Source organism: Cervus elaphus, chromosome 10 (assembly GCF_910594005.1).
Source record: "Cervus elaphus chromosome 10, mCerEla1.1, whole genome shotgun sequence".
NCBI lineage: Eukaryota > Metazoa > Chordata > Mammalia > Artiodactyla > Cervidae > Cervus > Cervus elaphus.
In genome coordinates this window covers 16332488-16354543 of record NC_057824.1, presented here as the reverse complement: position 1 = coordinate 16354543, position 22056 = coordinate 16332488, and the positions used below count along the sequence as shown (strand labels likewise).

The following is a 22056-nucleotide window of genomic DNA, read 5'->3' as shown; positions in this document are numbered from 1 at the left end:
GGCATGTGCTGAAATCTCCCTATTCTGCCACAAACACATATAAATAGTAGGAAGCAAGATCTAAACACATAGCCACCTCCAAATGAGGCAATATCCTTTACTTGAGAAGAAATGGAGATATCTTTCTAAAAGAAGCAGAAGAGGGTGGGCATTGCCTGTCTGAACCCGAGGGCCTACCCACCTATGGTGAGACTGGAGCAAGTTTCTGGGTGATGGCTGAGCTTTGGTGCCTGCTAGGAATCAAAAGCCGTCACCGTCTTCACTCTCCACAGGGCTGCGAGGAGGCCACCTGTGTTCCCTATCACATGGAAGAAGCCCCTCATAGCTGATGCCCTCTGCAGACCTGAGCACAAGCCAGCACCCTCAAAGAGTAACCTGGAAGATGGGCTATCTCACTCATACTAAAAACGCTGATTCTTAAAGAAGAACTAAGGACCATAACAATACCAGGCAACACAGCCTGATGACAAGCACCACTCAGCTCTTAACACAAGTTTATGTTAACACCTACTGCACCTTAGCAACTACTACAGCTAACTGCAAGGAGATCAAAACAGTCCATCCTAAAGGAAATCAGTTCTGAATATTCACTGGAAGGACTGATGCTAAAGCTGAAGTTCCAATACTCGCCCACCTGATGAGAAGAACTGACTCACTGGAAAAGACCCTGATGATGGGAAAGATTGAAGGTGGGAGGAGAAGGGGATGACAGAGGATGAGATGGTTGGATGGCATCACCGACTCGATGCACATGAGTTTCAGTAAGCTCCGGGAGTTGGAGATGGACAGGGAGGCCTGGTATGCTGCAGTCCATGGGGTCTCAAAGCATCGGACATGACTGAGTGACTGAACTGAACTGAACTGCACCTTTGACCATGGGAGCTGCTCTTCTCCTCTGGAAGGGTACAAGTTGAGACCAAGCTCGAACATGGCCAAGCCAGAACCCCAGCCCTAGCTCCTGCCTGCTTCCTTGAATCAACTAGAAGGTTGTTAACCAGTAAGAAATGAAAAAGTAACTGAAATAAAACTCCCAAAAGACAAATTCAAAAGTCAACAAGACCAAGCTGGGGATGTCTCCGAAGGGGAGCTGGCCATGGAACGTGGCTCTGGACACTGCATGGTATACAGGGCAGGGGTCTCGGGAACAGGAGGTGGTAAGAAGGGGACATCTGGAGAAATCTGGATGGGTTTACCTAGCACTCTCCAGAACAGGAGCGTCAGCCTGGTCTCTACCTCCTGGCCCCCTTCTGGAATCGGGGCCCTGGTGCTCCTCGGGTCCCAATCTCTGGTACTGGAGGGACAGGAGTGGAAAGGTCACAGTAAACTCATTTACAGTCTTTATTGTAAAGAAGTTGCAGTTGGAACATGGGACACTGAAAATACACAATCACTGATTGTTCTTTCAGAAGAGGGAGGGGAGAGATCCATATATACAAAAATTGTAAACATGTTCACTTAAATATCCACAAATAATTGGTCTATGCTACAATGTACAGGGTTGTCACTCAACTGCAACTCCTGAGGGAGGCATCTGTCTGTAAGAATGAAGGTGGCAACCGCATTTGGTATTGACTTAATGTGAAAAGCCAGCTTTGAGCAATGCATGAGTACTCAGCTATGCAGAGGGACCCCCCCACACACCTCGGGCTGGGCCTTAAAGAGGGGTGCAGTGTGGGGAGTTGGACTAGTCGAGGAGGCCTAGGTAACAGGGTTTGCAGGGAATGGCCATCTCCAGGGCATGGTGGGCAGGTGGAGCCTTGAGGCCTCTCCTCATGGGGGGCGTGTCCTGCAGGCACCCAGTGTCCGGAGCCTCCCTGGGGCAAGGTCTTACTGAAAGGCTGCGAGAGACGATGCTCAGGCCTACAGCCACGTTGTGCTTTCCTGGCCAGAGCTGCCCGCACCCCAGCAGGGGCCTGGGCCGAGGCAGGTAAGGGCTGGAGCTGGGGCCACAGACAGAGGGGCTGCTTGTGAGGAACTACAAGGTGAAACCTTTAGACTTGACCACAATCACAACATCCACAGGGCCGGGCTACTCTAGTGTGCCTGTGAGAGGAAATGGGGGCGGCTCCAGGCAGAGCAGGGGGCCCCACAGGGTGAGACACCAGGGCAGAGCGAGGACCACCAATATCCACGGGGACAGGGGGTGGAGAACTGGCCACGCTTGCCGGGCCACGGGGTGAGGGCAGTGTCCCTTCCTCCAGGCACCCCGAGTCCAGGGCAGCTCCCGCACCCGGCTATGGAGGGCAGCTGGACCTCTGACCCCGGAGTGGGCAGGTGAGCCCTGGCTGGCTCACGAGGGGAATGGCCCCCTGCCAGGCTGGTCCACTGGAGGCTGGAGGACACATGCCCAGGGCCATGATGCTCCCTCCTCAGGACCTCTGGCCCTGAGCTGGGGACTAATGGGACCGGAGGAACTTGGGGGGCACAGCCCAGGCACCCAGGAGGCCACCTTCTCTTGGCCCCAGATGACCCACAGCATCCACTCCCTGCTGCTGGACCGGGAGGACCTGAGGGAGGCCCCAGGAGGCCTTGGACCCTGCACGGGTGGGGCAGCCTTTGCGCCTTGGTCTGGGCCTGCTGGCCTCTAGTAGGCAGGGACCTGGTACCCTTTGGGGCTGGTGTCCAGGGTCTCGGTGAAGGGCGGGCTCTGGTAGGTCTCCGTGCCTTCCACACCGCTGCCCACCGGGTACCCCGGGTAGGTCTGGCCCGCCCCAGCACCCAGCTGCTCGGTGGCAAAGAGCGACATGTCGGTGCCCAGACGGAACCGCTGCAGGGCCTTCACGGTAAGCGCCACCTGAGGGGGAGTCCGGGGTCAGCCAGGGCTGACCCTGCCCGGACCCTTCCGGAGCCCCAGCCTAGCCGCCAGCCGGACGCACTCACCCAGCTGAGGATGGAGAAGAAGCTGAAGGTGATGGCGGCGCGCGCCGCGTCCCCCGCCTGCGCCGTGCCCGGCCCGGGCGCCGTGCGCTGCCACTGGTTGGTGAGGAAACAAAAGCCCACGAACCACAAGAAGGACCACAGGCCTGCGGGACGGCGGACGGGCAGATCGGGGGGCGCCCCACGCAGGCGCCAGGCCCGAACAAGAAGGAGACCCCGCCCCCGGGCCTGTCCCCGCCCACTCGTTGAGAACCGCGCTCCTGGCCCCGCCCAATCCCGCCCACCCGGAAGCGCCGCGGCTGGGCCCCGCCCCGCCCGGGCCCGCCCCGGCCCCGCCCACCTGAGAAGCCCAAGTCGAGCAGCACTGCGCGGCGCCGGTCGCGAACGCTGCTGATCTGCTGGAAGCGCACGTCGAGCAGCAGGAAACCGGCGCAGGCGAGGAAGGCCCCGAGGCCGAGCGCGACTCCGAAGCGGCAGGCGCCCGCGTTGCCGTTGAAGATGCAGCGTAGCTCTGGGCCGCTGTCGGCGTTCACGTAGCCCTCGTTGACGATGGGCCCGAAGACAGCGATGGAGAACACCTGCGGGCGGCGGCGGGAGGCGCTCAGGGCCCTGCGGTGCCCCTTAGGTCTCCTAGCCCACCGTGAGCGCCGACGGGCCCCTGAAGCCCAGGATCCATCTCTTGGGGGGGGGGGGATGTCTTCAGGGACCCCTCCCTTAATACCTACCTCAGGTGTAGCAACTATAGACAAAGCCTTTAGTGAGGATCTACTGTGCACTGTGCTTAAAATGGCTACATGCCTTATTAGCGCATGGAATTCTCCGAAACAACCGCGAAGGTGCCATGGTTCTTATCTGCTTTGTAGATAGGGAGCTCGGGGCTCCAGCAGGTGAAGTGACTTGTCCAGGGGTCACATGGTTGGTAAGAGCCAGGGCTGGCATTCAAGCTGTGTCCTCTGTACCTTGTGGAGCCCGAAGTGTCTCCCATGGCCCACTCCAGAGCGTGGGGACAGGAACTGTGACCCCCAGGCCTGAGTCAGCAGGGTTGGGAGAGTAGATGTGGAGTGGGGAGAGAGGGGGCATGGGGCGCACAGCAGAGGGATGGCTGCACAGAGCTGTCAGCCAGGACCTCTGTGCACCCTGCCTTCAGCATGCCCGAGCTGTGCAGTCTTGTTTCCCAGCATGCCAAATGTAGCAGGCACGACTCATGGGGCGGTTGGGTCAGAAATAATGCCCACCCAGCATCCTGCACTTTGTGGGCACTCCAGTCTGGGATTAATCATCAGTACCATCCATGAGTTCTGGGGTTCAGTCAGACCTCAGTGCCCTGTGGCTGGAAGGCAAGGGAGGTGGTGTTAAGAGTTAGTCCCTCAGTCATGTCTGACTCTTTGCAACCCCATGGACTGTAGCCACAGTCCTTTTAAACCAGATGCTGCTCTAAGAGCCCTGGGCAGCCATCTGTTTCTAAAAAAAGAAAAGACCTCGAATTTCTACTTCATTTTTCTGCTTTCCTGCCCCAGCTCCTAGAGGCTGAGGGAAACCAAAGTGCAAGATACGGACATGTACCCCCAGATTGGTCCACCAGTTGGGTCAGAGCTGGAACCAGAACGTAGGGTCCCTAGTATCTGGTCTAACCAGAGTCACTCCACCCCAGGGCCCCTGACCCACCCTGAGCACCACCCTCCTGGAAGACAGGTGAGTAGATGCCAGCACCAGCTGCCAGCAGGTGGGCACAACCCAGAACTTGGCATTCCACCTTCCGTGTCTCCTGCCTGGACGGATGGGAAGGAGGAGCAGGCCACTGGGCCTAGGGTTGCTCCAGCGGGCTAGGCTGCACCAAATCTGCCCCTCCCACACCACCTCCAGGAAGCCCTCCCAGCGCAGAGCCCCTTCCAGCTGCCCCACGCAGAGGAATCCCGAAGCACCCCCACCCCCAACTCACGGTTGCAACTGGGGGGCCTGAGAAGGGCCAGTTCCCTTCGAAGGAGCCGGGAGGATGTGCGCGCAGGAGAAGCAAGGGGGAGGCTCGGCCAGATTCTCTCGGTTCCGGTAGCCTCTCCTCGTGCTGAGGCTGAGCGCCCAAGCCCTCCGCGAATCCCGTCCCCACCCCTGTGCCCGTTTCCAGGCGTGAACACAGGAAAAACGGAGCGAGGGCTGAGGAAGGGCACTGAATTAGACCTAAGGAAGAACTGCGAGGTGGGTGCAGAGGGTGGTGACCTCTCAAGGTCCCCGGCTGTCTCCGCCGGCCCCTCCCCCGCCGGCAGGTGGGCGCACCCAGCCCGGTGACGTCACCCTAACCTGCGGCCGCGGGGGAAGGGCCGGCGTGGATGGGGAAGGGGCGAAGGGCAGGGGCGAGGCGCAGGTGTTCGGGATGCGGGAGACGAGGAGAGGTGGGAGCGGGTATCGGGGCGGGGGCTGGGGTCGGCCACTCACCCAGGATGCGACCCGCAGCAGGGTCTGGGGCCGCCGCGCGAAGCTCACAGGGTCCAGGGCTGCCCCCGCGCGTCCCGCGCCGAACGAGCCTCCCTCCATGGTCAGCCTGGGCGGGCCGCGCGCCCCCGGGGCCCTCTGTCCGCCTATCCGTCGGGCCGGCCCCGCCCAAGGCCGCCCGGGGATGCTGCGAGTGCTGATGCTGCCGGTGCGGCCAGTGCTGCCGCCGCCGCCGCCTTTCGGGAGCGCGCGCCCGCTGCGGCGGGGACGCGCGGGGCGGCACCGAGCCCGCGCCCCCACCCTGGTCCACGCGCGCAGGGCTGGAGCCCTCACCTCCCTCCGCCCCGCCCACTTTCCACCCCCCCACCCCCGATTGGCACCACAGGACCACCCCACCCGCCAGGTCCCCACCAGGAGGCAAGGTCAAGGGGCCGAGTGCCCCCACCCCACAAATAGTCCGGAGTCAGCAGGCCCCGCAGACTTTGCGGTAGCCAGGCGGATGGACGGACCGCTGTGACCCTGCTCCTCTGAACAGGGGCCTTTGCTGAGTATGCAAGGAGGTAACAAACCCAGGGTTCCAGCGTCTCTCCCCAGCCTTCAGGGAAAGGGAACCCAGCTTTCTTGAGTCCCCCTTCTCCTTCAGAGGATTCTAGCCTCCCTAACAGGGTGGGGCACTCCTGCCCTCAGGGCACCGCCCAGGCAGGCAAAGCCCAGAGGCTGGCCGGGTGGGAGGTGGGGCGTCTCTGCTCTTATCCTGTGGCTGGATCTGGTCCTGCGGAGGGTGCCCACTGAGCCCCCTCCACACTCCTGGGTCTCCCCAACTGACTTTTGGCAGACAGTTTGGGGCAAAGCATTGGAGATGGGGAGTTTGGCAGAGCGGGTGCCTGGCTCCCTTGAACACCTGCTGGGTTTCTTCCAGAGATCACCCAGCTTGGGGTTGGACAGGGTCCCTTCCTTCATGGTCCTTCCAGGGAGCTGGGCAGGGGCCCAGGTGATGCTTGTTTCTGCCCAGGACATTTGAGCAAAGTCCACAGTCCTTGAGCACTGATAGTGTCTGGGGTTCCACCACCCTCTGTGGAGGAGGGGACTCTTTTACCCCCTCTTTCTTCAGATGGTAAATAGCCAGTCTGGGAGTTTCCTGGCTGTCCAGTGGTTAGGACTCGACACTTTCTCTGCCAAGGCTGGGTTTGATCCCTGGTCAGGGAACTAGTAAGATCGTGTAAGCTATGCAACGTGACCAAGTTTAAAAAAAAACAAAACACACTGGTTTAGTTCCTTGATCACAGAAAGTGAAGAGCCGGGATTGAAACCTAGGTCACTACCGTGCCAGGACAGATGATGCCAGTTTCTATCCAGGACATTGGGGAAAGGTGTGACCTGGTTGACTCGATGCTTTGTATATCCAGTCCCATACCTTTCACCTGTCAGCAACAGTTCCGTCTCATCCATCATTCATTTCCCCTTTTACTTGATTCGTTACATCGGTGCCTAAACCTGCTACTTCCTTCCACTCCTGAACCCTCTTCCCTCCAGCTGTCACTGCTCCTTTTAGTCCCAGGGGCAATTCAGGCACTGCCATCCTTTTCCCATACTCCTGGGAACACTTCCGATGTCACCCTCTCCTCCTACTTCCTACGTCATGGGCCCTTTCTTATCTCTTTTTCATTCTTCCTGTGACCTTTGAGCTTAGGAGTCCCCGTGTCTGGTCCCGGGGCTCTTCTCCCTGCTCTGTGCTCACTCTCTTGGTCTCCATGCTCACAGCTTGAGCCAGGACTTTCACTTGAACTTGAGTCCCTCTTGTCTTAGCCTGGAAATCAGAGTCTACTGCAAAGTTAAGAGTTTTATTGGGAGGTGAAACTTTGAAGAAGGCAGAGTTAGGGAAGAAGGGAAGTGAGGCAGGGAAGAGGGGAGAGGCAACATGGAAGGCGTGGTCCTGAGCTGACCACAGCCCCGCTGGCTCCCAGCATGCAGGTGCCCCCGTGCTGGGGGCATCCATCGGTGTACAAAAGAGCAGTGACTTCTCCACCAGTTGCCCCTATTTCTTTGTGTCACCTGGCTCCTCTGGGCAGCCCCTGTGGAAGCCAGTACCCCTGTTGGGCCAGTGTGGTGAAGATGCTAAGGAGAGGCTGTGCTAAAGGCTGGCTTTTGCCCAGTTAGGGGCTGAGACACCCTAGGGAGAGGTGACCAGAGCTTTATGATCACAGGGGTGGGGCACACTGTTGCTGAGCCATTCCAGCTGGGAGCCAAGCCCTCGGAATGGGTGTGGATGAGAGGATCTGGGAAGGCCCTAAAGCTGGGTCCAGGTCACTCCCAAACCTGCTCCACTCATAGCCTTCTGCATCTCACTGACACACTGAGCAACTGCCTTCTTCCAGTGGCTTGGGCCAGCACTCCATAGGCACCCTGGACTCCACCTTCAATCCAGTGATGCCTCCCACCCACCCTGGGGCGAGCTTCCCTCTCAGCTGCTGCGTAGTAGGTGTTGATCCTCCCTACTCTCGGCCACCCCTGCCACATTCCAGCTAAAGTCACACCTTGCTGTTCCTCTGCTCCAGATCCTCCATGATGCATGTTTGGTCAGAGCTGGGTGTTAGAACCACATCCTTACTGGGGCCTTGAGGACCTTGTCATTCAATCTCCCCTCCTCTGATCCTTTCTCCCTCGGCTCCAGCAACTCAGCCTCCTGTTCCTAAATATCCTAGCCCACCCTTGCCTTGGAAAAGCCCCCTTCTCCTGGGGAACCAGAACCCAGATAAGGAAGCAGCAGATCGCAGAGGAATGCAGGCAGCAGGCCTGTCTGCTATTGCAAGTCCCAGCACAAAACACGCTGAAGCCAGGACTTCGGTCACTTCTCCAGCATTTTATTTTGGTCTCGAGTTCCATGGAACCTGTAAGGCCAGAGGCCGGACCGGAGGGGAGCAGCAGAGCTCGGCCCATAGGCCTCTTTCCTGACGTGCAAACAGTGCACAGCCTCCGGGGCTACAGTCACTATCCCCCACTGTCCCTCACTACAAGGTGGGGAGACACAGGCCAGACCTGGAGGGGCAAGACGGCAGTACCCAGCCAGGCCTGTGGGCTTCCTGTGTGGAGAAGCAGGCGTCGGGGTGGGTGAGCAGGAGGCCGAATCCTGAAGGGAAGGGACGTCCTAGGCTGTCCCTGCCTCCCCCGTCGGCAGCCCTGCGGGGCCCCCGTGAGGAGGCCACCACCACATCAGACTCCTCCACTTCTCCCCCGAGCCTCAGAGGGAGAGGGTTCCAAGGGCAGGGTCTGGGGACCACCCAACGGAGACACCACAGGCTCTGTGTGTGACGGCACTTTAATAAGCCCCGCCCTCTCTGGCCGGGCCTCCCCAGGCTCTGGCCGCTGGCTAGTCACAGGAGCCGTCCTTCCAGCCGTCGCGCCAGCGCTCGTCCACCAGTGAGCAGTCGAAGTCCGGCTTGCCCAGCTTGCGGTTCACCTCGTTGTGCAGACGGCAGAGCCACTGGGTGAAGCTCACCCGAGTGCGCGTGTCTGGCTGGTCCCTGTATATCCTGCGTGAGGGGGGGCACGTGCAGGAGGGGGCAGGCGGTGCTCCCAGCATGCCTGCCCCACCATCTCCTGGCCTGCTCAATCCAGGGAGGAGAGCTGGGGCCTAGACCCTGGGGTGCCCTCAAGCTCTGAGGAATTCCCAGAAGGGGGCTGACCCTCCAGCCTCAAGGCCCGGTGGACTCTTAGACCTGCTCCAACCAGTACGCAGGGCGCGTGGCAAACCCTGACAAGAGCCCTGGGCAAGACATTAAGACACAAGGTCTCCACTTTACAATCTCATAACAATCAGGAGGCCTCACCCCAGCGTCCCTGGCCCCAGGCAGTATGTAGAAGGGCGGGGCTGGCATAAAGGCCTACCTGAAAACCAGGTCTGCTTCTTTGGCTCTGCCACACCACCTCAGCAAGAGACCTCATAAATAAATGCCCAGGCTCTAAACAGGCTGCCCTTTCCCCCACAGCCAGCCCAGAAATGCTTATGGCTGCCAAACAACAGTTCTTGGGTTCCCCAAAAAGGCGGCTCTTGGAAGCAAAAGCAGGTGAGTTCCCAAGGCCTTGAAACTGAAGGCCCTGCTCCAGAAGTTAGGCACACGTCCCCAGAGGCTCCATCAGCGCTAAGCAAGGGATCTCATGAGAGTAGCTCTCCCCAGGAGTGAGCTCCCGTGGCTGCAAAAAGCAGCAGCCCCCAGCAGCAGCCCCAGACCTGGCCTTTGAGGAGAAAGGCAATGGCTCTGGAATCCCTCCGCTGTTGGTGGTTCCTGCTCTCGGCAACCCGCTGCCACCTCGGCCTCTACTTCTCTAGGCTCCCCTTTATGACATCTGCCAGGGGCCCCAGACCCAGGCTGCACACCCTGCAGACACGACTCACCTTTTCCTTATGTCTTCGGCACACTCTTCACATGGGTAAAACTTGGAAAATAAATGTATGAACTGAGCCATATCCTGCTGCTGCTCTGGGGTGGGCAGGTCGGGGTAGTAGGCAGCCAGGGTGTGGAGGACAGCCCAGCTGTGGCGGCCCAGTTCCTCGCGATCCTGAGGGCAATCCTCCCTAAACTTGCTGTCCCGCTGTGGAAGGAGGCCGACCAAGGATCAGTTCGGTTTTCCCCGACCAGAAACCTACAAAACTCCCCTTTTTTTTTCGCCCCAGCCGGAGACCCATTGGCCGGAGACAGAAGTTCTGGGGCACACGTGGCCAAGAGCCGCAAGGCCGGGCCTACCCTGGGGGCACGGTTAGGAAGCGCCGACCCCCGGGGAGGGGACGGGCAGCCTGTCCAGGGTGCCCGAGGACAAGGTGTGGGGGCCCCCCTGCGCTTGCACCTTCTGCTGCGTGCGCATCCACGACTTGAAATCCACGCAGGCCCGGCAGGGCCGCCGCGGGGAGGCGAGCTCCGAGGCCGGAGGGTCGGACGCCGGCCCCGCGGATGGCGCCCGGGCCGAAGCAGCGGCTTCTCTCCGCCCCGCGCCGCGGCCGCGCGCGTCCGTCACCAGGTCGTCCGTCACCTCGGAGCGCGCGCCGCCGGGCAGGAAAGAGAAGAGGCTCCCGGCGCCAAAACGGCCGCGCTCGCTGGGCGCCGCCATGCCGCCCGCGCAGTGCCTGCCGGGCCAGCGCGGCCTCCACACCGGCATCCAGGTCGGCCTCCAGGCCAGCGCGCGCGCCGCCGCCAGGGCGCGGCCGCAGGAGCCGGGCACGCGCGCCGCGGGCGCGGAGCTGGGCCCGGGGGCGGGGCCCGGCGCGGGGGCGGGGCTGGCGGCCCGGGTCCGCGCCCCGGGAGATGCAGGAGTGCGGGAGGGGGACGCGCCGGAGGCCCGAGTCGCGGTTTGCTCGGCGCCCGAGCCCCGAGTCCTAGCCTCGCCCTTGGGCCTCGTTCCACGTCCCGAGCCAGTCTTGTGTCGGCCGTGGCGGTGCTCCCCCTTCCTCCAGTAGAAGACCAGCGTGCTGTGGACGACGCGCCGTGGGCGCGACGCGGCCTCGGGCTGTGGCCTCTTGGACCTCCGTGTTGCGGCCCGCGACGCCCCCATCGCTCCGCTCCGACCGTCTCGCGTGCCTGCGGCTTGGCTCTGTGCCCTCCGCTGGGGGCGCGCCCGGGGCCGGGTGCTTGGCGCCTGGGCAATGCGGGGCGGGGCTGTGAGCGCACACAGGGCGGTGAGGCTGCGGGTTCGGGGAGTCAGCCAAGGCGACCGGCGCCATGGCAACGGGCGCCCGCCTAGGCTGGGAGGGTCGTGCCTGCAAAGGAGGAGGTGCGTCTCTGGACTCCGGGGAGCACTGAGCAGCCCCTCTCCTCTCTGCTCAGTCCCACAGCCTATCTGAAGGGGTTAAACTCAGGTGGGGCGTGGCCTCAGGGATACCACTGCTTCCAAATGTATTAATCCCATATGTATATTAATATGTACATTAATTCATTCTGCAAATACCTGTGTAGTGCCTAATGTGTCCTTAGCACTGCTCTAGGCTCTGGACAGGGCAAGGAGCAAGATTCGTTCCTCCTTGACCTTCTCAGCCCATAGTCTAGTGGTCAAGATGGAAAAAACAAGAGTCACACCAAGTGTTTAGGTACAAGCTGTGATGGAGGCTCTGAACAGGGTGTGTTAAATCTAGGAGGCCTCCTTGAGGAGTTGACCCTTAGGCAGAGAGGCCTGAAGAATGAGAAATCAGCTGAGGAGGGTAGTCTGAGCCAATGTAGGAGGGAGGAGGAGCTTGACTTCCTGCAAGGGCAGAAAGGCTAATGTTGGACAGGACCTGGGAAGGGTGGTGTGAGCAGAGGTCCTGAGGTGGCCAAGGGCCCACTGAGGACACCATCGACTGACCCAAGAGCTGGGGATGTATGCTGAGGACCCTGGGATGGTGCTGGGAAGTTTGGGACAGGGTACCCTGGCCTGATCCCATTTTGGTTTTGCATAGTTTCCTCTGGAGAGTGGATTTCACGGCAGCAAGTGAGGACCACAGGCTTTGGGGGGGGGGAGCGGAGCACGGAGCTGTTGTAGTGGTCCAGGTGAGAGGTGAGGGAGGGGTTGTGGAGAGGATCTCGGTTGCTGGGAGTGGGGAACACGGGGCTGTCAGCAGTGTAGGGAGGGGCCGCAGCATCCTTCTAGGTCCCTGGCTGTGAGCAGACTGGCCCTTCTCCAACTTCACTGTATTCCAAGGGAGCTGGAGCCGTCCCACTCTGTACCCTACCGGGCCAGCGGCCCCCACTGAGATTGGCAAGAGTGTGGCAGCCGGACAGAAGGCACTTTGCAAAAATCAGGCCTGCGTCCACAGGTGTTCATTGCCTGGGCCAAGACCAGGGGAGGTTTGAAGGCTTCAGAGCACGCCTCTGGCTGGACAGATGCACAAAGGCCTTTTGTCAGGCCCGGGTGGCTTCCTGACCCCTCCCTCATGGAGGGCTTGGGTGGAGGGGCTGGGACTGAGGCCCTCCTGCCAGAGTGGGACTGAGGGAGGAGGGGAAGGGCCATCAGAGTGCCGCCAGGCTAGCTGCCCCTCCCAGCTCTCTGAGCTGTGGGCGGAGGAAGGAAGAACCCCCCTGTGCCAGGTTTGGATGGGCTCTCGTCTGCCCTATAAGGCGGTGGTTCCGAGATGTGGACCCCTGGGCGCAATGTCTGTCTGGGGATTCTAGGGGCCTTCCCTTCACCGCCCCAGCTCGTGGGGGGAGGGTCACTCCAGACCTCAGAGGCTGTGTCTGCAGCATACTGTGATAAAACCATGAATTCAGAGGTGATTCTCAGAACAGTCTTAGCCATTCCCAATTCCACCCCGCCATTCCCAATGCCAGTGACTAGAGATGGACCCTCTTCATCCTGCTGCAAGCCCCTCCACCACAGCGGGACCTGTGGGGTGAGCCTGTGAGGTCTGCCTCTCCCCAGCAGATGGGAGAAACCCTGACTATCTGTTTAACACAGATTTCCTCCTCTGCCATTTGGGGACATTAAGAGACCTTTCTTCCAATGTGAGGATTAAGCCAAACAAAGCACTTAGAGCCTTTAACACTTTCCTGGTGATGACTGCAGTCAGCTCAGGGACAGAGCGAGGGGCACACCAGGCCACTGGCAGCTCTGCCCAGCCTGGGCACTAGCCCAGGGCATGGCGAGCCGGGAGGGGCGGCCTGGTGGCTCTCTAATGGCCCTTCCTTCTCCTCCCCTCAGGCTCACACTCTGGTAGGAGGGCCTCCACCCTGGAAGCCCTGTGCCCCTGCCTCCCCAGGTGAGGGGCGTGGTGAGGAAGCGGGGAAAGCCCCAGTCAAGGGCAGGGGAGTGCAGCCAGGGCTGGGGTACTGCTGGGGAATTCCAGCCTTCCGGGTGCCCAAGGCCTCCCCTCCTCCCCACATGGGCAGGGCGGTAGTGGGACCCGGGGTCACACCCAGCAGACTCCACAAGCCCGTCACGGACATCTGGGGAGGTCACCAGGATGGCGGGAGCCCGGCACCCAGTGTGTGTGAGCGGGGCAGCTCTGGTGCAGACAGAGAGGCTCCAGGTAGGAGCGCGTGGGACCCCTGCCAGCCCCAGAGGAGGTGGGGGAGCTCCTGGCCCAGTGCCTCCAAGATGCCCCTGACCTTCCCCCAGCAGATGTTCGCCTTCTCTGTGTGCTGGTCGGATGACAGCGACAGCTTCATACGCAGAAGCTGGGAGGACTTCAGGAGACTCCACGTGAGTAAGCCTGGTCACCCGACTTCCCCCAGCAGCCTGACCCACCTGAAACCACCCCTGGCCTGCCCTTGTGCCCACTTGGGCTTTCAGCCAAGGGACCCCTGCCTGCTGTCCCAGGGGAACCTAGTGGGCCCTCGGAGACCGATGATGCCTCTTCTCACTCTCAGAAAACCCTCAAGGAGACCTTCCCAGTGGAGGCGGGCCTGCTGCGGAGATCTGACCGCGTTCTCCCCAAGCTCCCAGGTCAGGCCAGCAGGGGTCACAGGAGGGCGGGGGTGGCAGCGGTGGGATGTGAGGGGCCGGACGCGGCTCCCACAGCCGCCCCGTCCTACCCACAGCCGACGCACCCTGGCTGGTGCACCGAGGCCGCACCAGCCGAGGCCTGGCCCGCCTGCAGCTGCTGGAGGCCTACCTGAGGGCGCTGCTGGCGGCAGGGGAGCGTGTGTCCCGCAGCCCGGTGCTCACTGGCTTCCTCGCGCCACAACCTGCGGACTTGGAACCTATGCTGCCACCTGGCAGGTGCCTGACCCGAGGATGGGGGAGGCGTGGTGGGGAAGGGCCCACAAACGGGGAGACTTGGAGGCCAGACGGGTGTGTGACAGACACTTGACACCTCTTCCCTGCACCCTGGGCCCTCACCAGCCTGGTGATCCTGCCCACCCTGCAAGAACCCCCGCCAGGCCCCTCAGGCAGCCCTGCCATCCACACCCTGGAGGCCCAGAGCCTGCGCTGCCTGCAGCCCTTCAGCACCCAGGACACGCGGGGCCAGCCCTTCCACACTCAGGCCCAGGAGGCCCTGGATGTGCTGCTACGACACCCCTCAGGTGGGCTGGGCAGTCAGGAGGACATGCCGTCCTGCTCCTGGGATCCCAGCGGGCTGCAGAACTGAAGCCCCCGCCCGTCCCCCTCTCGGGCACAGGCTGGTGGCTGGTGGCGAACGAGGACCAGCAGACGGCGTGGTTTCCTGCTCCCTACTTGGAGGAGGCGGCCCCACACCAGGGACAGGGTGGGGGACAGCCCCTGGGGATAAGCGGTGAGAATGATCCTCCTCCCCACACCCCTGCTTTCACAAGGCAGCGTGACTTTAGAAGGCTTTAGAAGCGGTCTCTGGTATTAAGAGAGATGCATAGGGGTGCCCCGAGGTGGTGACTCAGCAGGGGTGGTGCCCTGACCTCTGCAGCCCCGTGGTGACCACCCAGCGTCTACCCCCAGGGCCCCAGTTCTGTGCTGTCCGCGCCTATGAGAGCAGCCGGGCTGATGAGCTGTCCGTGCCCGCAGGGGCACGCGTGCGTGTGCTGGAAGCCTCTGACCGAGGCTGGTGGCTGTGCAGGTGTGTGAGCTGGGGCTCTGGCAGCCGGTCTGGTGGCAGGGCGGGGGGGACAGGGCCCAGCGCCAACCAAGCCCTGTGCCCCACAGGTTCCAAGGCCGCACCGGTCTTCTCCCAGCTGCAACACTGCAGCGTGATGGGCTGGGCACCCTCCTCAGTGGGCCGTGGCTCCACCACGGCTCCCCCAGGTCCCCCCAGGCCGCGATGCTTCCGCCTCCTGTGCCTACCCGGCCGCCTCTGAGCACCATTCAAAGCCGCTGCTGCACCATCACCCGTAAGGCACTGCAGCGGGACCCGGGGCGGCAGGGAGCCCTCTGAGAGAGTGTGGTCCATCGTGGAGGGCGGTGCTGTGCACCCCAGGGACCACCCCAGGCTCCAGAGCCCAGGGACGACCGCTGGCAGCCGCCTCAGCCTCAGGGCCGTGGGAGGAGCAGTGGAGGTGGGGCTTGCTGGGCTGTGCGCCCCCGGTGTGCCCTGAGTAAAGCTCTCCTGACTGACCGCGCCGTGTCTGTGCTAGGGGAGGGGACTGACTGGTGGGCCCACCCTCAGGCTGGCCAGCTGTGGCCCAGGACCAGGGGGTGAAATGAAGTCAAGGCAGACACAGGGAGCCGAGATAGCGAAGTCCGTGTTTCAGAGGGCCGCGGGGGCCGTGGTGGCCGCGGGGAGAGTGGGCAGCTTCATGTTGTGCCACAGGAAGTCCAGGAAGGTGGCTGCCTGCAGCATCCGGCTGAGCCGCTGGAAGTGCCGCTCTGGGGGAGGACCGCGGGCTGTCAGGGGTGGCTGAGTGTGGCCGACAGCCCTGCCCGCCCCCAGGGCCGGCCCACTCACCGGTGTAGGGCAGCAGGCCCTCCAGCGAGGCCCGCACGCCGTCGTAGGCCAGCAGCTCGTCCGGGGCCTCGTGCCGCAGGAGCACGCCCAGCACGGCCTGGGCCTCGTGGCAATGCCGCGAGTTGGTGTTCCACGTGACGCAGAAGCGCAGCAAAGCCTCTGTGGGCGACGGGCACAGTCACACCTGCCCCCGGGGCCCTAGCCTCACACAGCCCCATCCGGCCCGACCTGCCCACTCCAGACCTTTCTGGTCGCGCCGCAATCGGAGCACCGTGGTCTCCAGCTTCTCACAGGACTCGGGGTCCCTTCGGATGGCTGTGGGGGGAGGGGAGGTTAAGCCTTGGGGAAGGGGCAGCACAGACCCCGAGAGACCCCCACCCTGTGCGGCCCGAGGTAGCACTGACCCTGGATGACGGTCAGCACGGTGTGGGGCCGGTCCAGGGAGATGGCCAGGCCCAGCGCCCGCAGGTACCGCTTCTCGTGGAGCAGGTTGTCGAGCTCTTGCTGCCTGGAGGGCAAGGAGGGGACAGGGCACAGGGCCCCTGGGGGACCCGGCCACGCCTGACCCCGCCAGGGGCGAGCAGGGTGGCTGCTCCGGAGAGGAGGGACCAGCGCGCTGACTCCAAGCTGGGGGGCAGGGAGACCCCACTTACTTGACCACCTGTTCCTCTTTCTTGGCCTGCTCCTCGGCCTGCTCCGCCTCAGTCACGTCCTGGGGTCAGAGCGGGGTCACACTGGGCTCAGACTGGCCCCCACGCTGCCCTGCCCACTGCGATGCCCTCCCTGGCCCACACACCTTCCAGAGGACGACGCAGGAGTCGCTGGCACCAGTGAGGGCGCGGTCATCCAGCCGGCTGCAGTGCAGCCCCCAGACCTTGTCCTCGTGGGCGTCCAGCGTCCGCACGCACTCGTTGTTCTTGATGGTCCAGAGCTTCAGGAGCCCGTCAGAGCCACTGGGGTGGGGATGGGGAGGGGTTCAGCCTGGGGCCTGCCCAGCACACCCCGGCCCTGCCCACCCCCCACTCACCTGGACAACAGCTGCGTGCCGCGGCTTACGAAGGCCACCTTCAGCACAGAGGCGTCGTGCCCCTCGAAAGTCTGTGGGCAGGGTGGGGGTGGGGTGAGGCGTGGGGTGGGGGGCCGGGTCTGGGGTGGGGGGTGCCAGGCCTGGGCCAGGGGCAGCTCACCTTGAGGCAGCTGAAGTCCTGCAGGGCCCAGAGCTTGACAGTGCCGTCGGCCGAGGCCGTGGCCAACACCTGGTCCATGGGCGAGAACTGGACGCACCAGAGGCCGCGCCGGTGGCCCGAGAAGACGCCCAGCAGCTGGCACTGTGGCAAGGCCCAGAGTTTGGCCGTGCGGTCCTGTGAGCCTGTGGCCAGCAGCTTGTCATTGGGGGCGACGGCCACACTGTTGATGTCCTGGTGGCGAGAGCAGGCAGCCACTCAGACCCCCGTCCTGGCGAGGGCCTGGCCATGACCCCACCCGGGCGCTGCGTGCGGTCACCTTGTCGTGGCAGCGCTGCGTGGCCTGGGCCTGCAGGAGGACCGGGCCGCCCTCGGGGCCGGTGCCCTTGGACAGCAGGGCTTCAGGGAGGGGCCAGAACTTCACAGTGCAGTCCTGGCTGCCCGTCACCAGGAAGGTCTCCTTCAGCCTGTGGCCGGATTCAGGGGAGGGGAGACACCTGCTGAGCCCTGGCCGGCCCTGCTGGCAGAGCCCCACAGCTCAGGCCTCGGGCCAGCCCGGAAAGACTGCCCCACGACCAGAACTACTGCGTGCCCCCCACCCTGGCCACCCCTGGTGACTCAGTCCAACAAGAGGAGCCCTGCCCCGGCCATCACTCAGTGTCCTTGTACCCACTGGTCAAGGCTACTTCTAGGGAGCCGCAGCCCCTTGGGGTGCCCTGCCCCGGCCTCTGTTCCGCACCCCTGGGCTGGAGACTCAGAGAGCAAGGCGAGAGCTGCCTCTGCTTCTGCGACACCCCCAGCCCTGACCACTACCTGGAGCAACAGATGGTGCCCACGCTGTGTGTGTGCCCAGAGCCCTGAGCCACACAAGCCACCTCGCCGGCCTTGTTCATCCTCCAGAGGCGAATGCTCTGATCCTGGGGAAGCGAAGGGTGAGGGGAGGCTGGGCGGGGCTTCCCCACCAGTCCCTGCCCCGCAGCTTCTGTGGTGCCTCACCTTGGCACAGCTAGCAAAGAGCCGCCCCTTCCGGAACACGTCTAGGGCCAGGATGATGTCTGGAAGAAAGTGGAGTGGCCGTGGCTAGAGGTCAGCTGAGGCCAGGCCGGGCACTCCGTCTGGGTGAGGGCCCGGGGCCTGGTTAGTGCCCTCACCTGTGTGGCCGTGGAGAATCTGGCAGGCTGAGGTCTGCAGATCAAACACCTTCAGGCAGGGGCTGTTAGAGGCCACGACAACATGGGAGTCTTCGGGCCCGAGGAACCGAACATCTAGCACCTCCTCGCTGTAGCCGGCGAACTGTGGGGTGGGAGGGACACGGGGTGGGCTGGGTGAGCAGGGGGCTGGCGCCCGGGCCGGGGGCTGAGCAGGGGCAGTGCGCGCACCTGTTTCCGCAGCTGCAGGGAGCGAGCATCGTAGAGCAGCAGGTTGTGGTCGGCAGTGACGCTGAGGAGCAGGCCGGCGGCGCGGGCCAGGGTGCAGTGGGTCAGCTCCCGCCCGGGGCCCGGCAGCCGCTGCTGTGCATGGACACACCGCCCAGAGGCCACCTCCCACACGCGTAGTGTGCCTGGGCAGAGACAAGGCCGCTGGCACGCTGGGTCCGCTGGCCCCCGCCCCCTCCTGCCCGGGCCCGGCCCACATACCTTGGTCACCGGCCGTCAGGAAGTGCAGGCCTGCAGACTTCACACCCAGCTCTGGTGCCGGCTCCTCCGGCAGCAGCACGGCGGCCTCCACACTCTTGAGGACAAGCAGGTCAGGGGTGGAGCCCCCAGCCCCGCTGCCCCTCCCCTCCCACCGCCCTCACTGGCCCTGGCGCCCCTACCTCAAACACCGGCACAGTCCTTGTGGCCTGGAGGCTCCGCAGGTCCCAGACGACGCAGATCTTGTCCCGGCCCGAGCTGGGGGGACACCCGCCTCAGTGCCCGGGCCGCAGCTGTGGGCCTCCCTTCCCTGCCAAGGCCAGGGGGGCTGGGCTCTGACCTGAGCATGGTGTGGCCATCGGCGCTAAAGGTCAGAGACGTGACGGCGCTGTAGTGGGCAGTCAGCACTGCTAGGCACGACCGCTCCTGCAGTGACCACACGCGGACACTGGTGTCTGCGGCCGAGGAGAAGAGCAGCAGGCGAGCGGGGTCTGGGTGGAAGGCCACCAGGCTGCGGGCAGGTGGGCGGGGCTGTGAGCTGCGCCACCCTGGCCGTGATGCCCCCTCGCCCCACCCCCCGCTGCCCCGACTCACTGCACGACACCCGGCGAGCCCCGAAAGTGGTGCGTCCCATAGTACCGCACGACGTCCCAGACGCGCACGGCCCCATCACAGCCGCCTGTGGGAGTGGATCTGAGGTGGGGGCGCTGTGGGCCCAAAGATCCCTGCCTGGCTCGCCGCCCCCAACCCAGCCGAGGTCCTACCTGTGGCTAGCAGTGTAGAGGTGGGGTCGAACGCCATGGTGGCCACAGGGGCCGTGTGTATTGCCTTCCACAGGCGGGTGACGCTGCCCTCTTGCCAGGCCCACTGAGCCAGCAGCAGGGCCCGGCTGGCTGTCACCAGCACCTAGGGGAGGACGCAGTTCAGCTGGGGCACGGGTGTGTGTGTGCCATCCACACCCACTCAGTCTGGGCGGGAGGTACTGGAGCCCGCCTCCTGTCCTGACCCCACACACCTTGTCATCGGGGCTGAGGTCAAAGGCAGTGATGTCCTCCTGGTCCTCCTAGGGGCGAGAGTGAGTGTGCAGGGTGCCGTAAGAACAGGCTGCCGTCCACACCGGCACCTCACCCCGACCCTCCCCACCCTCACCTGCTCCAGGCTCCGCAGCATGGCCCCCGAGGCCACGTCCAAGATGTTGACTCTGGTGCCACAGACACAGAAGAGGTGCTGTCCAGTCTGGTCCAGCTGGGGACAAAGAGGTCTCAGCCAAGGGAACACCCTGCTGAGGCAGCCCCAGGCTGCCTCATCACCCTGCCGACTCTCCCCCTGACCTGCCCCGGGGCCAGTACCTGTACCTTCCCGCCCTTGTAGAAAGGCTCGATCTTGCGCTCGACAGCATAGCTGGAGGGGAGACAGGGCAAGAGAGTGAACCACCACCCCGTGGTCCCCGGTGCCCAGCCCTTTGCTAGGTGCTCTCCCGGAGGTCAACCCAATAGGACCCTGCCCTTGAGGAGCTTCTGGGAGGGCAGGGATTCTGGGGTGCATGTGTGTGCGCACTCATCGTGGGGTGATGAGCTCGTCTGGTACCTTCTTTACCCCTCTCAGCCATATTGGGATGTGGGTGTTAGTACCCCCTTGTTACAGAAGATTTGGGACCCTGTGTGGGTCAGTGATCCACACGGGCCCAGGGAAGCAAAGGCAGTCCAAATCTTCCCACAGACTCCCAGGTCCCAGGAAGCCAGGCCTTGGGCGCCCTCTGCTGGCCATGGGAGGCCAGGCAACATCCTGGTTGGCAACCAACCCAGAGCAACATCCTCTTCAACATCCTTATCCTTGAGGTCCAACTCCAGCCTGCCCCTCCACAACCCTAGTTCCTTCCTCCACCCCACTCTCCAGGCAGATTATCCTCATCCCTCCCTCTCGGCTACTTCCTTGCTGGTCCAGGTCATGGCACTCTCCTCTCTGGGGAGCTGTTAACAGCCTCTTCATCATGTACCGACCACTCTCTCAAAGCTTGCTCCCAGAGAGGCGTTTTAGAACACAACTGTTGTTTGTGTTGTCCCCTGCCTTGAAACCCTCTCCTCTCCTTACATGTTCCCAAGAACCTGCCGTGAGGGGTCTCTGCTGATCCTTGTGTTCACACAGACTGTTCCCTATTCCCAGTCTGGGCCTCTCTGAATTTCCAAGGTGCCTGGCTAACTCCACTAAAGGAAGCCTGACTGCCAAGAGGAGGTTGGAGGCCCCCTGAGCCTGCTCCACCATCCAACACAGGTAGTCTTGGCATCAGGGCTTCCCCTTGCTAGTGCTTGTCGCAGCCACCGCTGGAAATGATCTGCTTGGTAGGTTTACCCCATCAGACTCTGCTCCTACGCGTTAGGCTGAGTCTGTCTGGACCCGGGAACTGAGCACTTAGACATTGAACATAAATTTGGGGATTGCATAAGCCCGGGATTCAGGGCCTCCTGGCCACGGAGGTCTAGCTCATCTCCTGACCTCTTCCCAGTCCTTTGAGAAGAGAGACAGCATGTGAAAGCTCCCCAGGCCGCCTGCCCCAAAGGTGGCTCTTCTGCCGTCGTCTGGGCGGTGGGGACTCCCACCGTTCAGGACCGGCCTCGACCCTTCCTCTCGCTTTGGGATCTCTAGTCCCGGCCCCCGACCGAACATGCTTCAACATTAGGTCGCGGAAGCTAGCTGCACCCGACCAGGCTTCAGGGCCTGCCCTCCGAGAGCTGAGCGCTGTCAGTGCCTGCTTTGCCACCTGATGCCGCAGCCGCGACGCCGCCGCCCGCCTGTTAGGACCCAGCCCCGTTATTACCTCATCCCTTCCCAAACCGATGCGTGTGGGACCCACGCCGGCGCCTTCGCTACTCCGGCTGCGAACCCGGCTCCCTCCCTCGGCGGCGACCCAAGCCCCAGCGGCGGGTTCACCCCCAGTCCCAGCGCCCCAGCTTACTTGGACTTGAAGCGGCCCACTCCGGCCGCCACCTCAGCCATGTCGCCGGTGCCACCGCGTGAGGGAGACCCGGGAGCCATTCCGCACCTTGGGCTCGCAGAGATGGCGTCACCGCCCACTACTACTGTTACGTCATCGGCGCTGCGACCTCGGCGACATCTTTTCTGTGGGCAGTGGCGCGGCGTCAGGAAGCGGAAGATGGCAGAGGAGTTTCCGGCCTGGAGGGTGGGGCGTAGAGTAACGTGGGAGCGGCGGGGGAGGGAGGCGTAGACTGGCCCGTGCTGGAGTCGCCAGCCGCCTGTCTTTTAAGTGGAAATTTGAAAAGGTATTCGTAGGAACTGGTTATTGAAGTAATCCCAAGACTCCTGCCCCCTTGGCATTCTGGGGTTTGGGTTAAGCGCGGTGGGTTAGCAGAGCCCTGAACCAGGCTCCGCCTTAGCGTATGGTATGAGAAATAGCGTAGGTAAACTACTTCAGTTCAGTCGCTCTGTCGTGTCCGTCTCTTTGCAACCCCATGGACTCCTTCCCTGTCCATCACCAACTCACGGAGTTTGCTCAGACTCATGTGCATCGGGTCGGTGATGCCATGCAACCATCTCATCCTCTGTCGTCCTCTTCTCCTCCTGGTAGTAAATCGGGCGATTTCGGGGCCGTTCAAATATT

At 62.8% G+C, this 22056-nt stretch overlaps 4 protein-coding genes across 14 annotated transcripts; 1 reads left to right on the top strand and 3 right to left on the bottom strand.

Moving 5' to 3' along the window:
* Window positions 1-1324: 1324 nt before the first annotated feature.
* On the bottom strand, window positions 1325-5639 carry SYNGR3 (synaptogyrin 3). Of its 3 annotated transcripts, none has more exons than XM_043915912.1 (5): window positions 5308-5639; window positions 4817-5063; window positions 3218-3455; window positions 2881-3023; window positions 1325-2794 (listed from the first exon to the last, which is right to left on the bottom strand). In XM_043915912.1, exons 1-5 carry the CDS (start codon window positions 5404-5406, stop codon window positions 2397-2399), a joined length of 1125 nt encoding a protein of 374 aa, XP_043771847.1. In that variant the 5' UTR covers window positions 5407-5639; the 3' UTR covers window positions 1325-2396. The 3 variants fall into 3 exon arrangements, with proteins under 3 accessions (XP_043771847.1, XP_043771849.1, XP_043771848.1); XM_043915914.1 differs by lacking the exon at window positions 5308-5639 and adding an exon at window positions 4113-4207 and having other exon boundaries at window positions 4817-4955; XM_043915913.1 differs by lacking the exon at window positions 4817-5063 and having other exon boundaries at window positions 5308-5632.
* A 2505-nt stretch (window positions 5640-8144) lies between these two features.
* Window positions 8145-10848, bottom strand: GFER (growth factor, augmenter of liver regeneration). The gene is made up of 3 exons (XM_043915910.1): window positions 10147-10848; window positions 9698-9894; window positions 8145-8834 (listed from the first exon to the last, which is right to left on the bottom strand). The coding sequence occupies exons 1-3, from the start codon at window positions 10846-10848 to the stop codon at window positions 8672-8674; spliced, it is 1062 nt and encodes a 353-aa protein (XP_043771845.1). The 3' UTR covers window positions 8145-8671.
* Window positions 10342-15291, top strand: NOXO1 (NADPH oxidase organizer 1). 9 transcript variants are annotated; one of them, XM_043915899.1, is made up of 10 exons: window positions 10950-11067; window positions 12967-13024; window positions 13155-13294; window positions 13384-13467; window positions 13635-13710; window positions 13806-13986; window positions 14110-14291; window positions 14387-14500; window positions 14680-14797; window positions 14884-15291. In XM_043915899.1, exons 3-10 carry the CDS (start codon window positions 13229-13231, stop codon window positions 15110-15112), a joined length of 1050 nt encoding a protein of 349 aa, XP_043771834.1. In that variant the 5' UTR covers window positions 10950-11067; window positions 12967-13024; window positions 13155-13228; the 3' UTR covers window positions 15113-15291. The 9 variants fall into 9 exon arrangements, with proteins under 9 accessions (XP_043771839.1, XP_043771841.1, XP_043771834.1 ...); XM_043915904.1 differs by lacking the exons at window positions 10950-11067; window positions 12967-13024 and adding an exon at window positions 10342-10459; XM_043915907.1 differs by lacking the exon at window positions 13155-13294 and having other exon boundaries at window positions 13387-13467.
* A 110-nt stretch (window positions 15292-15401) lies between these two features.
* Window positions 15402-21542, bottom strand: TBL3 (transducin beta like 3). Its single transcript, XM_043915897.1, has 22 exons — window positions 21394-21542; window positions 19790-19841; window positions 19590-19685; window positions 19456-19503; window positions 19205-19346; window positions 19035-19119; window positions 18781-18951; window positions 18623-18698; window positions 18444-18537; window positions 18186-18367; window positions 17958-18099; window positions 17803-17861; window positions 17620-17723; window positions 17126-17273; window positions 16810-17040; window positions 16650-16720; window positions 16419-16575; window positions 16276-16334; window positions 16027-16130; window positions 15866-15937; window positions 15623-15781; window positions 15402-15543 (listed from the first exon to the last, which is right to left on the bottom strand). The coding sequence occupies exons 1-22, from the start codon at window positions 21471-21473 to the stop codon at window positions 15425-15427; spliced, it is 2451 nt and encodes an 816-aa protein (XP_043771832.1). The 5' UTR covers window positions 21474-21542; the 3' UTR covers window positions 15402-15424.
* Between the last annotated feature and the right edge of the window lie 514 nt (window positions 21543-22056).

Bases quoted from the DNA above. Each gene is read 5' to 3' on its own strand.
- GFER (XM_043915910.1), bottom strand. From the start codon at position 10,848: ATGGGGGCGTCGCGGGCCGCAACACGGAGGTCCAAGAGGCCACAGCCC. The intron at 9,895-10,146 runs GTGCAAGCGCAG...CTCCTTCCACAG, and splicing joins GGATGCGCACGCAGCAGAAG to CGGGACAGCAAGTTTAGGGA. The intron at 8,835-9,697 runs GTGAGTCGTGTC...CCCCTCACGCAG, and splicing joins GCCGAAGACATAAGGAAAAG to GATATACAGGGACCAGCCAG.
- NOXO1 (XM_043915904.1), top strand. From the start codon at position 13,229: ATGGCGGGAGCCCGGCACCCAGTGTGTGTGAGCGGGGCAGCTCTGGTG. The intron at 13,711-13,805 runs GTCAGGCCAGCA...TCCTACCCACAG, and splicing joins CGTTCTCCCCAAGCTCCCAG to CCGACGCACCCTGGCTGGTG. The intron at 13,987-14,109 runs GTGCCTGACCCG...GGCCCTCACCAG, and splicing joins CCTATGCTGCCACCTGGCAG to CCTGGTGATCCTGCCCACCC.
- SYNGR3 (XM_043915912.1), bottom strand. From the start codon at position 5,406: ATGGAGGGAGGCTCGTTCGGCGCGGGACGCGCGGGGGCAGCCCTGGAC. The intron at 3,456-4,816 runs GTGAGTTGGGGG...CGCCGCCCGCAG, and splicing joins CAGGCCCCCCAGTTGCAACC to GTGTTCTCCATCGCTGTCTT. The intron at 2,795-2,880 runs GTGAGTGCGTCC...ACTCCCCCTCAG, and splicing joins TCTTCTCCATCCTCAGCTGG to GTGGCGCTTACCGTGAAGGC.
- TBL3 (XM_043915897.1), bottom strand. From the start codon at position 21,473: ATGGCTCCCGGGTCTCCCTCACGCGGTGGCACCGGCGACATGGCTGAG. The intron at 19,686-19,789 runs GTACTGGCCCCG...CTTTGTCCCCAG, and splicing joins ACAAGGGCGGGAAGGTACAG to CTGGACCAGACTGGACAGCA. The intron at 15,782-15,865 runs GTCTGGAGTGGG...CGTCGCCCACAG, and splicing joins ATTGCGGCGCGACCAGAAAG to AGGCTTTGCTGCGCTTCTGC.